Source organism: Castanea sativa, chromosome 5 (genome assembly GCF_040712315.1).
Source record: "Castanea sativa cultivar Marrone di Chiusa Pesio chromosome 5, ASM4071231v1".
NCBI lineage: Eukaryota > Viridiplantae > Streptophyta > Magnoliopsida > Fagales > Fagaceae > Castanea > Castanea sativa.
The window spans coordinates 78,800,857-78,815,857 of NC_134017.1; the positions used below are offsets into that span (position 1 = coordinate 78,800,857).

General features: G+C 33.5%; 2 protein-coding genes across 2 annotated transcripts; one reads left to right on the top strand and one right to left on the bottom strand.

The window, feature by feature from the left end:
* Positions 1-3,814: 3,814 nt before the first annotated feature.
* LOC142634340 (pentatricopeptide repeat-containing protein At1g77170, mitochondrial) lies at positions 3,815-5,411 on the top strand. The gene has a single exon (XM_075808635.1). It carries the CDS (start codon positions 3,878-3,880, stop codon positions 5,312-5,314), a length of 1,437 nt encoding a protein of 478 aa, XP_075664750.1. The 5' UTR covers positions 3,815-3,877; the 3' UTR covers positions 5,315-5,411.
* Positions 5,412-6,821: 1,410 nt separating this feature from the next.
* On the bottom strand, positions 6,822-14,036 carry LOC142633355 (kelch repeat-containing protein At3g27220). The gene is made up of 7 exons (XM_075807572.1): positions 13,725-14,036; positions 13,063-13,230; positions 11,861-12,090; positions 10,338-10,508; positions 9,572-9,677; positions 7,782-7,988; positions 6,822-7,121 (listed from the first exon to the last, which is right to left on the bottom strand). The coding sequence occupies exons 1-7, from the start codon at positions 13,914-13,916 to the stop codon at positions 6,951-6,953; spliced, it is 1,245 nt and encodes a 414-aa protein (XP_075663687.1). The 5' UTR covers positions 13,917-14,036; the 3' UTR covers positions 6,822-6,950.
* Between the last annotated feature and the right edge of the window lie 965 nt (positions 14,037-15,001).

Sequence of the window (15,001 nt, forward strand, 5' to 3'; positions counted from 1 at the left end):
TTAATTTTGACAAAAATTAAGGGTTTGTTCAATAATAATATAATTAATTATGTGTGTGCATGCTTACCATTAGTGTTAGCCTTGAATTTTTAAAGGTAATGCGCTCATTATTTATAAATAATGAATTTTTAAAGATTTGTATAGGAAACATTTAATTTGGAATATGACTTATTCAAATCAAGTTGCTTTGGCAAGAATTGAAACAAAATCACCAAAAATAAAAGTAGATTTAATTGCACAAAATCAACAATACTAAAAGATCATTCTTAAAAAAAAAAACAATATTAAAAGATAATTGTAAACTTAAATTAGTGAAAATAATTAAATATTTATCAATTTACTCAAGCCATTTATTCAAATTAATTATTAGCCTTTTTTTTTTTTTCCTTTGATAGATAGATAGCGGAGAAAGGGAAGGGATGAGATTCAAAGCACAAATATCAAACACCACATATAATGTCACTACTTTTAGACACTTTTCTTTTCTTTTCTTTTCTTTTTTATCATTTATTAGACTCCTACTTTTTTTTTTATAAGAAAACCTCGTACTTTCATCAAAAACTTAGTCATGATTGACAAGAAGAATAACATGAAAGTGTGGAGGAACATCCTCCATCCACACTAATAAACTTCCAAAATGTTTTGCATATTTAGTTAGATTGTGAGCTACCGAATTGCCTAATCTACATGTGTGAGAGACACGAATAGAGTTGAAGGCATTTATACTGGATTTGATAGAAGCATACAGGTGACCAAAGGGGGCAAATGACTCCTCTTCACTTTTAAAAGTTTTGATTACCATTTCAGAATCTCCCTTAAGGATAATTGATGAGAGACTCAGTTCACAAGCAAAAAAGAGTGCTTTAATAGCTGCCATAGCTTCTACATCATCTGTTGAGGGAAGGAGAGTGACTTTTTATGATTAAGATGCTATAACCAATCCCTGATTATTGCGAACAACCACCCCAGACCTACCTCTCTTGGATATCTTAAAACCACTCCATCAAAATTGACCTTGAGAGAAGAAATTGAAGGAGAATGCCACTAAACCCAAGATGAATGTTGTATAGAGGCCTAGGCCATGGATACAAGAAGTTCTCAATGGAAATCAGCTAGGACTTGGTTAGCATAAGGGGATAACATGTGAGATGGGTAATCCTTGTTGCTATTTTTGATCTAGTTTTTATAATACCAAATACATATAGTCCACACCAACATAGCAAAAATTTCCAATTTTTTTTCTTCAATGATGTAGTGTACCACGTCATAGAAGTTGAAAAAGGATACATTAAACACTTACTTGAAACTTAATTATTTCCCAAATATTAAAACACAAAATAAGTATTAGCATACACGTAACGTAATTATCTTATTTTATAATTAAAATTTATTGTTTTAAATTTTAATTAAAATGTAATTTAAAATAGTAAGTGTGAATTTTTTTCTTTATTTTTTTTTTCTTCTTTTTTCAGCGGGCTATGATGAAATTTTCCATTGCCAGTGTTTTTTGGTGCTTATAAATTTTGCATTTTATTCTAAATTTATCGGTTATTTTTTTACTTGCCATGATTAAATTTTTTTAAAGAGATTCTTTTAAAAATTTAGAATATTTCATTATTAATATAAACAAAAAGGGAGGAGGGTGTTAATTTCTTCAAACTTCAAGGGAGAATAGTGTTTTTTCCCTTCAAGCTTGGGGTGGAGTGTCATTCCTCCAAACCTTAAGAGAGGGGAATGTAATTATCCCCCCCCCCCTCTCCCACACACACACACACACAACACCACCACACACTACAAAACACGCAGGTCTTAGGCCACGTTTTTTGTAGCCACGTTTGCAAAAACGCAGCCTAAGACCCTTGTTTGAGCCGCGTTTCACCAAAACGCAGCTACAGCGCGTTAAGTATAACAGCGTGCGTTGAACGCGGCCCAAGATCAGGTCTGTAGCCGCGTGAAGATGTGTTCCAGCTGCGTTTTTCTGGGTTGGGCTGAAGCCACGTTTTTAAAATGCATCTTTAGACCCATCTGAAATTTTTTTTTTTTTTAAATATATGTCTTGAAGCCGCATTTATAGAACACGTCTATAGGTCTATCCTAAAGCCGCGTTTATTGAAAAAAGCGGTCATAGTCACCCCTCAAGCTGCGTTTATATAAACGCGGCTTCAAGCACCCCTGAAACTGCATTTATGTAAACAGGTCTACAGAAGCAAGTATAAATAATAATAATAACAAAAAACCCTAAGGCACCAAATATCAAACACCAAAAAAAGAAAAACTCTCTGTCTCTTCCCTACGAACCCTAAGCGACTCCCACTAACACTCACCACGGATCCTACACACCGGCGCCGACAAAGCCCAGTCATCCATCACTCCCACGCCTCCCACCTCCACCACCTCGTACGCAACCTTAGCATGATGGTCATTCTACAAATATAACTATTTGTGGGGTGTGGGAGGAACAAAGGCCGCAGTTCAAGTCTCTGAGAGAGAATTTCACACACATATTCTTTTAAATTAGGTTAGAGTAAAATTTTTATCTTATAGAAAAAAAAAATCAACACACAATTATTGCTAGATTATTTTATGAAATTTTTTAAATAATTCAATAATTATAATAGAAAATGTTGTCAACCATCGATATCATAAAAAATAATAGGTAAAAATGCAAAACTGACCCTCTAACTTTCAACGTTTTTCATTTCAGTCCTCTAACTTTCAATTTTGTCATTTCAGTCTTCTAACTTTCAATTTTTGTCAATCCAAACTTCCGTTAGAACTTAGTTAAGGCTGCCATTAAACTCACTTTACCTTTTTTTTTTAATTTCAAAATTAAAAGAAAAAAAAAAAAAAACAACAACAACAGCAACAACCAAAGACACATTGAAAACCCCCTTCCCCTGAAAACAAAACAAAAGGCACATTGAGACCCAAGTCCCTAACATTGAGAGAGGAAGAATCGGTTTCAACAACCCCAGAAGTTTGTGTCAGATCCGGTTATTCTGTTCTTCAATTTATTTTTAATTAAAAAAAAAACAACCAGAGAGCTTTAACCAAGCTCGAATCTCTCTATTATCTTTGTGAGACGAAAGCAGTTAATCTGAGGAAGAAGAAACCAAACACAAAGAAGTGAAGATGAATATATTCAGATTATCTGGTGATATGACCCATTTGGCCAGCGTCCTTGTGTTGCTCCTCAAGATCCACACCATCAAATCTTGCACTCGTACCACTATTTTTTTTAATCTATATTATACAATATCATCTATAAATTGTCTTTGTATTTTTGGATTGCTTGTCTCTCAGCTCTCATTTCTAGGTAATGTTGCAAATGTGTTTTTTGTGCACTAATGTAATTGAACTTGCAGCACCGAGAGCTAAATTTTTGTTCAAATCTGACCCATTTTGGACCGGTCTCAATGTGTCTTTGTTTTGATTTCAGGGGAAGGGGGTTTTCAAAAACAAAAAAAAAAGATTTCAGGGGAAGGGGAACAATGTGTCATTCTCCTTAAAATGTTTTTTTTTTTATATAGATTTTTTTTTAATTCTAAAATTATAAAATTAAAAAAAAAAAGGATAAAACGGCGTCGTTTCTTAATGAGTTTAACAGCAGTCTTAACTGAGTTCTAACGGAAGCGTGGAGTGACAAAAATTGAAAGTTAAAAGACTGAAATAACAAAACTAAAAGTTAGAGAACTGAAATAAAAAACGTTGAAAGTTATAGAGTCAATTTTACATTTTTGCCAAAATAATAATAATAAAAAATCAGTACATGCCAACCAGTTTAGCAACATGGGTCTTGGCGTTGTAGTTCCAAGACTGGCATATTGGGATTGACATATTGGTGACTCATCACTCTCCCTCCTCGCAACTCCAACGTATGAACTCTGTTCATCCCCACCTGCTCAGGCTTTCCATATCTCAAGCACCCAAATACCTCACCATTTTTTCCCATGTATCAACAACAACAACAACAACTAATACCACCACAACTTTTGACGCCCAACTCAATGCTCAATCTCCAACAAACCATGAACACCCAGAATCTCCAGCAAAAGTCATACCAACCCAATTGTCAAATTGTGCTAACTTATTGGAACTGAATCAAATTTTTGCACACATAATCCGAACCCATTTTCTACAATTGTACCCTGCACCCTTTCATTGGAACAGTATTATTAGATCGTACACTAGACTAGAGGCACCTAACAAAGCACTATGTGTTTACATTTCCATGTCAAAAGCTGGGGTCTTGCCTGATTGTTATACCCTTCCCATTATCTTAAAAGCTGTGTCTCAAGCTTTTGCAACTGGCTTTGGTCGCCAGCTTCATTCGGTAGCCATAAGGGTCGGGTTGGAGTACAATGAGTACTGTGAGAGTGGGTTCATTAGCCTGTATTGTAAAGCGGGAGAGTTTAGGAATGCACATGAGTTGTTTGATAAAAATCCTGATAGAAAGTTGGGTTCTTGGAATGCAATTATAGCAGGTCTTTCACAAGGTGGGCGTGCTAAGGAAGCGATAAACATGTTTTTGGAGCTAAGGAAATCTGGGTTTTTGCCGGATGATGTGACTATGGTTAGTGTTACATCAGCTTGCGGAAGTCTTGGGGACTTGAACTTGGCTCTTCAATTGCACAAACTTGTTTTCCAAGTTAAAACCTTTGAGAAATCTGATGTTTTGACATTGAATTCTCTTATAGACATGTATGGAAAATGTGGGAAGATGGACTTAGCTTATAATGTGTTTTCGAGAATGGATCAAAGAAATGTGTCATCATGGACATCCATGATTGTAGGGTATGCGATGCATGGACATGTGAATGAAGCACTAGAATTCTTTCAGTGCATGAGAGATGCTGGTGTGAGGCCGAACCATGTGACTTTTGTTGGGGTGTTGAGCGCATGTGTGCACGGTGGGACTGTACAAGGGGGAAGATATTACTTCCACATGATGAAGAATGCATATGGGATAATGCCCCAGTTGCAACATTATGGATGCATGGTGGATCTGCTTGGTCGAGCCGGGTTGTTCAATGAGGCTAGAGAAATGATAGAGGGGATGCCAATGAAGGCCAATTCAGTAGTATGGGGGTCTTTAATGGGTGCTTGTGAGAAGTATGGGAATGTGAAGATGGGGGAGTGGGCTGCTAAGCATTTACAAGAATTGGAACCTTGGAATGATGGGGCTTACGTGGTTTTATCAAACATTTATTCCAGCAGAGGTTTGTGGAAAGAGGCTGAGAGGGTAAGAGAGGTCATGAAGGGGAGAAAACTTGCTAAGATTCCTGGCTATAGCTTGGCAACCAGTTCAAACTGAAAGCCAAGAAATTTTGTTTATTAATTTATACACTTCCCTTAAATTCGTTTCTTTTATTTTCATCTATGATTCAATTTCAATGATATTTGTGAAATAATTTCTTTGCTTTACAGATAAGTCTTTACTCTTTTATTCTAAGTACTTTAAGCATGCGTTTGGATTGGGCAAAACGCCCAATCCGCCCGTTCAACGTTTTTAGTGGGTCCTGATGGTACTGTTCACGTACCACCAAACTCACTTTAAAAATTATTTGGTACAATATTTTCAACAATAAGTTTTCAATTTTCAGCAAATAAACGATATCCAAACACACCCTAAGACTTATGATTTATCCCAACTAGCTACTTGTTCTCACTACACTGTACATTAAATTATTTAACTGATTCTACTCTTGGTAAAATTCAATTACAAATTTGGAAAATTTTAAATTATTTCCATTAAAATTTTGAAAATGTCAAAAGAAATTTCTTTATTCACTTTAATGATCTATCATAATTTCTAATTTTGACAAAAAAAATTACACAATAGTTTTTCCTTCGTATAAAAACTTAAGGTAAGTAATTTTGTCTTTTATTTTCAGAAATTATTTTATTGTTCAATTTTCATGTGTGAAATATTTTCTTTTCTTTATATTTGAATTTTAATCAATTCGTGCATTAATACAAAAGAAATAATACACCAACTTTTGGCAAATCCCCCATAAATATAAACCCAAGGTCCCAAACTCTAAGTAGCAACAATTTTATCCAAATTACAAATTTAAACCTTCAATTGTGTATGGGCAGTCTCACATGTGCGTGGACAACATTATTGACAGTCACGTGGTGTGTAATAGACCCTATTTAGACTAAACCTAAATTTACTCCAAATCCCTATATATATATAAATAAAAATAAAAATAAAAATCCAAATCAAACACCAAACCCAATTGAAATAAAGTTATGAATCTTTCTTTTGGATCTTAATTTCATGAACAATTTGGGGAGAAAAAACCCCCAAAATCGGTGCGACGCAACCCTAATTTCGCCGCTTTAATCAATCTTTGTCCAGTTGAAATCTAATCCAATGGAAAGTTTAAACCTTTATTTAATTACATAATTACAAATTCAATTTTTTGATCATATAATAACACATTCAATTTCCTGTTCATAGAAAACCACATGAGCCTAAAATTGAGTGGGGATAGTTCATTTTTGGGAAAACCGGAACATAAAATACTAAAGATCATGTCCAAACCCTTTGGGGGGTGGCTCAAGCCTCAGTCAATCAAAAATACAAGAATTGAGTGTCAATTTGGGTCACATGTGATGATAGTTTTGATAGTGAAGGCTAATGGGAGCTTGACTCCATTGTTAAGAATGAAAATTACAAATGACCAATTTTCCAATGAATAGCTACACTGAACACTATAATCATCCACTCCCTTAATAACTTGATTTTAAAAAATAAAAAAGAAACAAAGGAGTGGACAATTTCGGTGTCCTTCGGCTAAACTCGGGGAGAAGAATTTTTCTAAGCCAATAAAAAAATAATTGCATTAAAAAAAATACAGAAACCTGTTCGATTAGGTTTACAAGATGGCAAAAGGTAGGTGTGGTGGATTATACCCCAGCAAAGAATAAAATGGAAAATTTTGTCACAAGCTCAATTTCAATTTGGTTCTATACATGTCTCCAATAACCTTCTTTGGTGCTGGATCATTTGGTCCTTTGTCTTTCTGTCCGGAGGTGAAGTACAACCATCCATTCCAATATCCAACTAGCGTGGTTTTCACACGGAAAGGAAGTTTTCCAATCACTGACCACTTCTGTAAACATTAACAAATCATAAGTGTATTAGTACAATCAGATACAATCACAACAGAGCAAACTACATTGCGTAATTATACGAGAAGTGTGAATATTTCCAGTACAGATGAATAATTTGCAATAATATACAAGGTCATGGCTTTGCAGGAGCTGAATTGATACGAGTACAGGTTTTTGATTTTGGATAGTTACAATGGGTGAGGGAAAACTTGAACCTTAGATGTCATTAACATACTAGAAGGTGACAAACAGGTGAGCTACAAGGCTCTTGGCAAGTACAGGTGTTTGATTTTGATAGGGGTATTAGCATCAAATTTAGCAAATTTAAACAAAAGGTCTTAGACAGACATCAGCAGATAATATGTGAACTAACAGCCAATAACACTTAATATACTCAAAAGTTTTCATATAGAAAGTAACATATGTAATAATTTTCACCATGCATGGGACTTTGATGGTAAAGGCCTAATGATTAACAATAAGATTATTCCACTCCAAAGAATGCATATAGGAACCATAAATTGAAAGGATATTAATTCAAGCAGTGAAGCAATGTCAACTTCTTTAACACTGTACACACACATGTACATATAAATCAAACAAAAGCATAAAGAAAATTTTAGTGGTATTTAAGTCTTTAAGGGACCAAAAGTCAATACCAGTGTACCCAAGTTGAACTGGAATACTTCTCCATTTAGAACCATTTTCTTGGTTACAGGGTGCTTATCTGTTGTGCCTCCAACAATAACAAAAGAATTGTTAACAAAAACCCAAGCAAATTCAATATGGGAATCTGGCTTCGGCATGGGAGGTAACTCTTTCCATTTCATCTCATCATCTAGCATGTAAACATTTCCATATACCACCTGAAACAATTAAGAATATGAAGACATGAAAAAGTGGAATGCAATGGATAAAGGAAGTGAAGGGGTGGGGAAGGTGACAGGTATTATAAACATAGAAATAATGTGATATACATCATCATCAATAATAATATTTCTAACAGGTAATTCAAGAACTTCCAAAGATTATTATAATCCAGTTAAAAGTCATAAGAGATCATTAGGAGACAATGATAGAAAAACAACATCAAAAATTGAACTATTCCATATTTTGTTGGTTTAAACATGCTTTTGGGCCACAACTTTTTGGTTAGTTTCATTTTGGTCTAAAACTTGGCGACAAAGGTATATTTAAGCCTATTTTGTTCAACCGCATATATGGAGACCCAGATCATACACAACTACATAATATTGTGATCCGAAATAAATCCACACTGCATCTAATGCAGCAGGCATTGCATGGCTCAACAAAGCATGTTTGTTTTGGAGACGGAAGGCCCCCTCTTAATACTAAGAAAGTATTAATCATAGCTCCTCATATGCTACATCATAGAAGGTTTCACTGATAAAAATACTTGTAAACAGAGATTTAATTCATCTGAGGCTTGTAACTATTTAATCAAATCATGACATAGATAATTCAAAAGGAGCTCACAATCATATTACAAATGATATTTAGCATCCACTTTACCTTAAGGCATAAAAGGGGGGAAAATAACATGTCCTTACAACTTAAATTTGGGGAAGGTATAATTCCAACACTGAGATACATGGATAGTAATGGATACAAGTGTTGTCAAAGGTGCGCTTAGGCATGCTTAAAGCTCGATGCTCGATGCTCGAAGCTCCATGGTCTGAAAGCTTCACTTGGCCAAAGTGAAGCTCATTTAATGAAGTGTGCCTAAGGCACACTTTTTTGGCACTTTTCAAAGAAGCAAAAGCACACTTAGGTGTGCTTTTTTATTTTTTTTGCTAAAAAAAATGCAAATTATAAAAATTAACTCCTTGATCTTAAAGGAAATGACATGGACATTGATTTATAAAAACAAGCATCCAGTGTTTGCAATAGAAATTTACAAAGTTCAAATCCCCACTTCTCTAACTAAAGAATTATCAAGAAAAAAAAAAGAAAAGAAAAGCATTGTTCTTAAGGTGTTGTATCACAAAAGAAAAGAAAATTTTGCTTACGTGTCAAAAGACATGAGCAAGGATAAAATGAGAGAGCGGGAGAGAGAGAGCATGCATAAATTTTAAAGGGAGGGGGGGAGCAGTTGAGATTTACATATGCATATGTGGATCAGAGAAGAAACCTTTTCATCCCTTTTTTTTTTTTAATGTCTGGGAACTGTTTAGCCCATATACATATATTCAAAACTGTGAGCTTGACCATGAATAAATTTCATTCCAGCCATCATTGGGGAAATTTTCAAGAAAATTAACTTGCAAACAATCATTCTAGTTGAGAGCTTCTTAATGTTACCAAAAACCAAAAGAAGGTAATGAGACCCCTCTTTATAATGATAAATCCCCTCTTTTTTATGTGCTGGTACATCTTACAAAAATCCAAACCAATCAATTGTAAACTAAAAATATAATAATTAGCTTACCTCATTCCTACGAGAGCACTTGAAAATTGGTGATCCAGGTTTTGCCATAAAATCACCTTCTTGACCACCAATAACGTAAAGCCGATCATCAGCCACAATACAAGCCCTACACGAAAGTGACAATCAAAGAATAGTAACGTGTGTGAGATTTGTGCAATTGGCATTAAGTTGAAACTTGAAAATGCTTATTTCAGTTATCCCAACAGGAAATTCACATTAATTTGACATGCACTACACATACTAGTAAACATCTATTTCTTATACCTTCCTTGTTTAAAGATGCTCTTTCTTTTCTTCTTTTTTTCTTTTTTGGTATTTTCTGAATTTAAATACTCCCCATGGAATATGCTCATTTTATTGCTTAAGAAAATCTGTCCAGTTTTAGTATCATTAACAAAAGACTGCATTATATTGAAAATTATATGGTAGTGGTACAACTATATTTGTTCAAAAAATTTCAAGCAACGAATTAGTCAGTTTAACAACTTATTTCACTAGAAAAATGTATCAGTGATGACATTGATGTCTATCATCATCATAATCACTAGAATAAACTATCAAGAATTATTTTTACAAACTCACTGCCCTCAAATTTTTCTTCTTTTTACAACATTAACTATTGTTACAAGAAGTTGAAAATCTTGTAAGTGACCTTAAAAATATAAATTTCTAAATCAAACAGAAGTAATAAAACCTTAAAAACCTAAATGCAGAAGAAAGAAAGTATCATAATTTGTTCATAACATATATAAGACAGCCCACAGACCTATGAGGTCCTCCACGGGGAATGGGTATTTCAGTCCTCCACTCTTTTTCTAATGCATTGCCATCTTTTACAGCAAGACTCCAATGCTCTAATGCAGGATCATATCGGTTCTCCTTGCTGCCACCCATCACATGTAGTCTACCTCTCCAGAGTTGAGTTGCTGGAGCATACCTGATAATTATTATGTACAACCCTTTTTAGTTACTTTCCATAGAACTTGTGCATTTTCTAGTGGGGCAATCATTTAAGAGGTAAGAAGTAACAATTGGAGTGTCAAAAAAGAAACTTATAATTGATGTAGCAATCGCTACTGAAGATGCATTAGACATTATATCTTGGAAATGGTAGTGTCAATTTAGATTTATAGAGATGCAAATCACATAAAAAAAAAAGGGAATATAACAATTTTTCCATAAACTTTGACCAAAACCTTGATATATAGAAATTATTATCGGCTAAAGCTAAAACATAACAATACATTCCATGACTTATTTTTTATACATTAGGGGAAATAAACCCTCATATCCCATGGAGGAAACACAACAATATCATTAATGGTTTACATACAGCAAAAGTCAGATTCTCTCTTTTTCTTATCATAAAAGTGCATTAGAAATTGTGATGAATTCTTTCTTCTTCTTTTTTAAATTGAAATTATGATATATTCTTCAAGAAAATTGATTGACTACCAATTCTCTGTCATCTTGACATATCAAACTAAGCAGAATGATATGCTGCACACATAGAATTGTTCAACATAGATAGTTTAAGAAATTTTAAATCATAAACAGTGCAATTATTCGAATGATCTTTCTAAATTTGGTATTATAGGACATATAAACTTGTAATGAACTTTCTATAATTGATAATTTTATAGGATAGTGTATGGATACTAATGTGTACAAAGCAAATCAGCCAATACTGAGCTATTCATCTGATGAAAGACATATGAATGCCAGCCAAATAAAATTTTAAAAAAAAAATCTAATAATGGGTATAACGCTAGATGTGAGATGCTTTCTACTACTTGAACCATGTATGCAGGAGAATTCAGAATTTAATATCTTCTTTGTCTTTTCATTTGTTACACAATGTCATGAACTTGCAAGCAACACAAGAAAAGATTCAACCACTTGAATCATGATATCTCACTTCATAGAAGTGGCAGTCACTAGTGACCTTCAGGTAGGTACTCAGGAATTAGAATTCTAATCCATAAATGGAAAATACAGAACTCAATTAGCTACAAATTCCAAATGAAGCTTAATTAAATTAATTAATGGTTTTAACCAATATTTTTTTGGGATTTAAAAGGCACAAACAAAAAAGGATTTTAAATTTAACATAACACACAAATACAAGAAAAATATAAAAAGACATAAAGATTAGCACAAAGATGGTCTAATTCTCACAGGGGGGGGGGGGGAGAGAGAGAGAGAGAACAAGTCACTCGCACAATGCCAATGATTGTTTTTCAACAATAGTGTTAACTCTTTTGAACAAGCTTTCATAAAGGCACATACCTAGGGACTGGTAAAGGCGGCATGTCCCTCCATTGCTTTGTCTCAGTATCAAGCACAAATGTATGAGCAGTAGGCCCTCTGCACTGTGGACCATATTGCCCTGTGACTACATAAATGTATCTCCCATCTGTTACCATTCCTAAATGTGAGTGTGCCATTTCTTTTGGCATATCAAATCTTCCTCCCCATGTATTATCAGTAAAATTGTATATATCAACATGTGAATGTACCTATAGAAAATCAACATTATAAGTAAATAGAATATTAAGGCCCTTGGCTCTGTTAGCTCAATAATACAGTACAATACATATTGAAAAGAAATCAGTTTCTTCCAATGAGATCTACCTCAAACAGCACCTCACTAGAAGAATGGGGTGGAGAGCTTGGTTTTGGGTTCTAGACCCACAAAAGCTTGTGAACATATCAATTGGGGAAAAAGAATATGTTTGACAAACAAATTTTTTTTGTTAAAAAATACCCTGAATCAGTGACATATGGTTTCATCTAGGAGAGAATCTGCTTTCAGTATAAACTTTCATATAGCCAGAAATAACATATAACATGCAGTAGCTGCCTTCAGTTTTAGTGTATTCTTTTGTAACTTTGATTCAATCTTAGTATTCTTATGTTTTGTATGTTAATCAAAAACACAACAGAGCTTGAAACCATGACCTAACCCTTCACCTCATTATTATAGGAGAATTAAGTTCCATCTGATATAGAACTCATCAATAAATTCAATCTTAGCATTCTAATGCTAAAAAAATCAGTAATAACACTTATAGACTACAACAATGTACTTTACAAATGATGCTAACATAAAAATGTTACAAAATTTTAATATTTTTTTAATATATAAATAAAAATTAAATTCACATAGCACAAAAATGAGGTGCAATCCTAGTACGAGGGTTATATACATGTGTGAACACCCGTGAAAATAAAGGCAAAACAAAATCTCAAATGGCATTAGCTAGACAAGGATTAAAACAAATTGGAGTAGAAGTCCAAAAAAATGTTCAGTGCAACAAAGTTGACTACATCAAAAACAACCGGCTAACTTCTTCAGTATTAAAATTTCAACAAAAGAGCAGGCCATTCAGATCACCAAGACAAAAACGAAGACTGAAGCGTAAAAAATAAATAACCAGCCTCTGATTTTCACAATAAGCCTTCAAAAAAAAAAAGCACAGAGAACTTACGGAGTCAATAGTGCCATATCCAGCAAAAACATATAGAAGATTCTTTATTTGTATGGCAGCCCCATCTAAACGAGGCACGGGTGAAGCTGCCATCTTTTCCCATTTTAATTCCGGGCCAGGTAAATCAGCAAAAGTTGCCGATAATACTCTCCCAGATGCATCTTCCTTCTATAAAATAAACCCAAATTGGCCATCAATTTTTCAGATTAAAAAACATAACAAAACAGTGCAGCATTTAGATCTTTCTTCTTCCACTACTTAATAAGCATATTTTCCCATTCATAAAATAAATCAAAATCAAAATCAATACTACAACAGAAAAAGAAAAACCCAACACTGCTCTAGCCACCTAAAATTCACCAATTTGATTCAACTAAGCCAATAGGTAATCAACAAAAGTCCAAAGTTCTTATTTTTTATATATAATAATAATTCAAAACAGGAAATTTGGTATACCCAAATTTTAAATTGCTTCATTTCACACATTTTATCAGCAACCAAACAAAACCACCTAAAAAAAACTAAAATTTACAATGATTCTAGTTAAACAAAGCAAACCCACAAATTAAATTTCCGTTCTTTCTCAGAAACCAAACAAACCCACCAAAGAAATTCACAAAAATGCACAAAAAAAACATGAATGTGATTAAAAGAAAGCTGACCTTTTTGGGTGGCAATTGCTTTGGTTTATCGTTACTAGGCAAAATTAGATCATGATATGAAGAAAAAGCCGAACTGGAAGAAGAAGAAGAAGAAGAAGCCCAGAGGAAATCAGCGATAAGAACAAACCCCAATAGACTTACGCATATCACTACAAGCCTCGCTGATCCATGTTTCCCTGAGGGCCTTACCATTTTCTCATAATTCTTTGCTCTCTCTCTCTCTCTAACTCAGTTTTTGTTTCTCTCTCTACAGAGAACAAAGACACACTGTACTTGTTTTGTGTGTGTGTGCATGTATGAGAGAGATCTCATTCTATGAGAAAGAAAGAAAGTGCAGTTCAGACAATCACCGACATGATTGGTGTTGTGGGATTTTTGGCTTCTTCACAATTATCAATTTTTTTGGGGTTAAAACTTAAATTCCCAATTTTATTTTTTGTTTATTTTTTAATGTTTTATTTGTTAAGGTTTGAGCTAACCTTAGGTCAAGAATTTTCAAATTTGACCAACTTAGTACTTAGAGGACGTTTGGATTGCGCGTTTGCGCATCCACGTCCACGTCTGGTCTTTTTTTTTTTTTAAGCGCGTCTGTCATTGTTCATTGGTCATGAACAGTGATTTTAGACCAATGAACAGTAATTTTTAACATGAACAGTACTTTTTACACATTTAAAAATTATTTTGCTACAGTGTTTTCAGTTTTCAGCAATAAGTTCTATCCAAACAAACCCTTAATCACCGCGAAAGATATGAGAAAATGATTAACAGATTAAGATTCAATTATTCAAGTTTGTTAGTTTTGAAAAGTCTTAAATGTAATTAGTATTAGCTTACACTTTAAAAATATTAACGATATTTTACTCTCTCTTTTTTATTATAAATAATTCATTACAAAAACAGGGGATTTTATTTTATTTTCTATTTTTATTTTTTGTTTAAAAATATGATAGATTTAAGATAAAGTTTTAACTCCAAACTAGTTTTAGATCAAATTTTCCAACACATTATATGACAATTTATTAAACAATTTATGTATATTATTTTAACTAGTCACATGATTTACTAAGAAAGCTACACATAAATAATTTAATCTATACATCATGGGTTATAGAGCAAGAGAGCTCCTAGCCAGTGTAGAACCAAACTTTTTCCGTAACCTCTTTTTAAAAAAATAGTAAGAGTGATTAAAAGAGTTGTACCGAACCATAGATTAATTTTAAGAGTAATTTATGTAAAAGAAATTATAGGTTTACATTTTACTAGCAATGTAAGTTTTA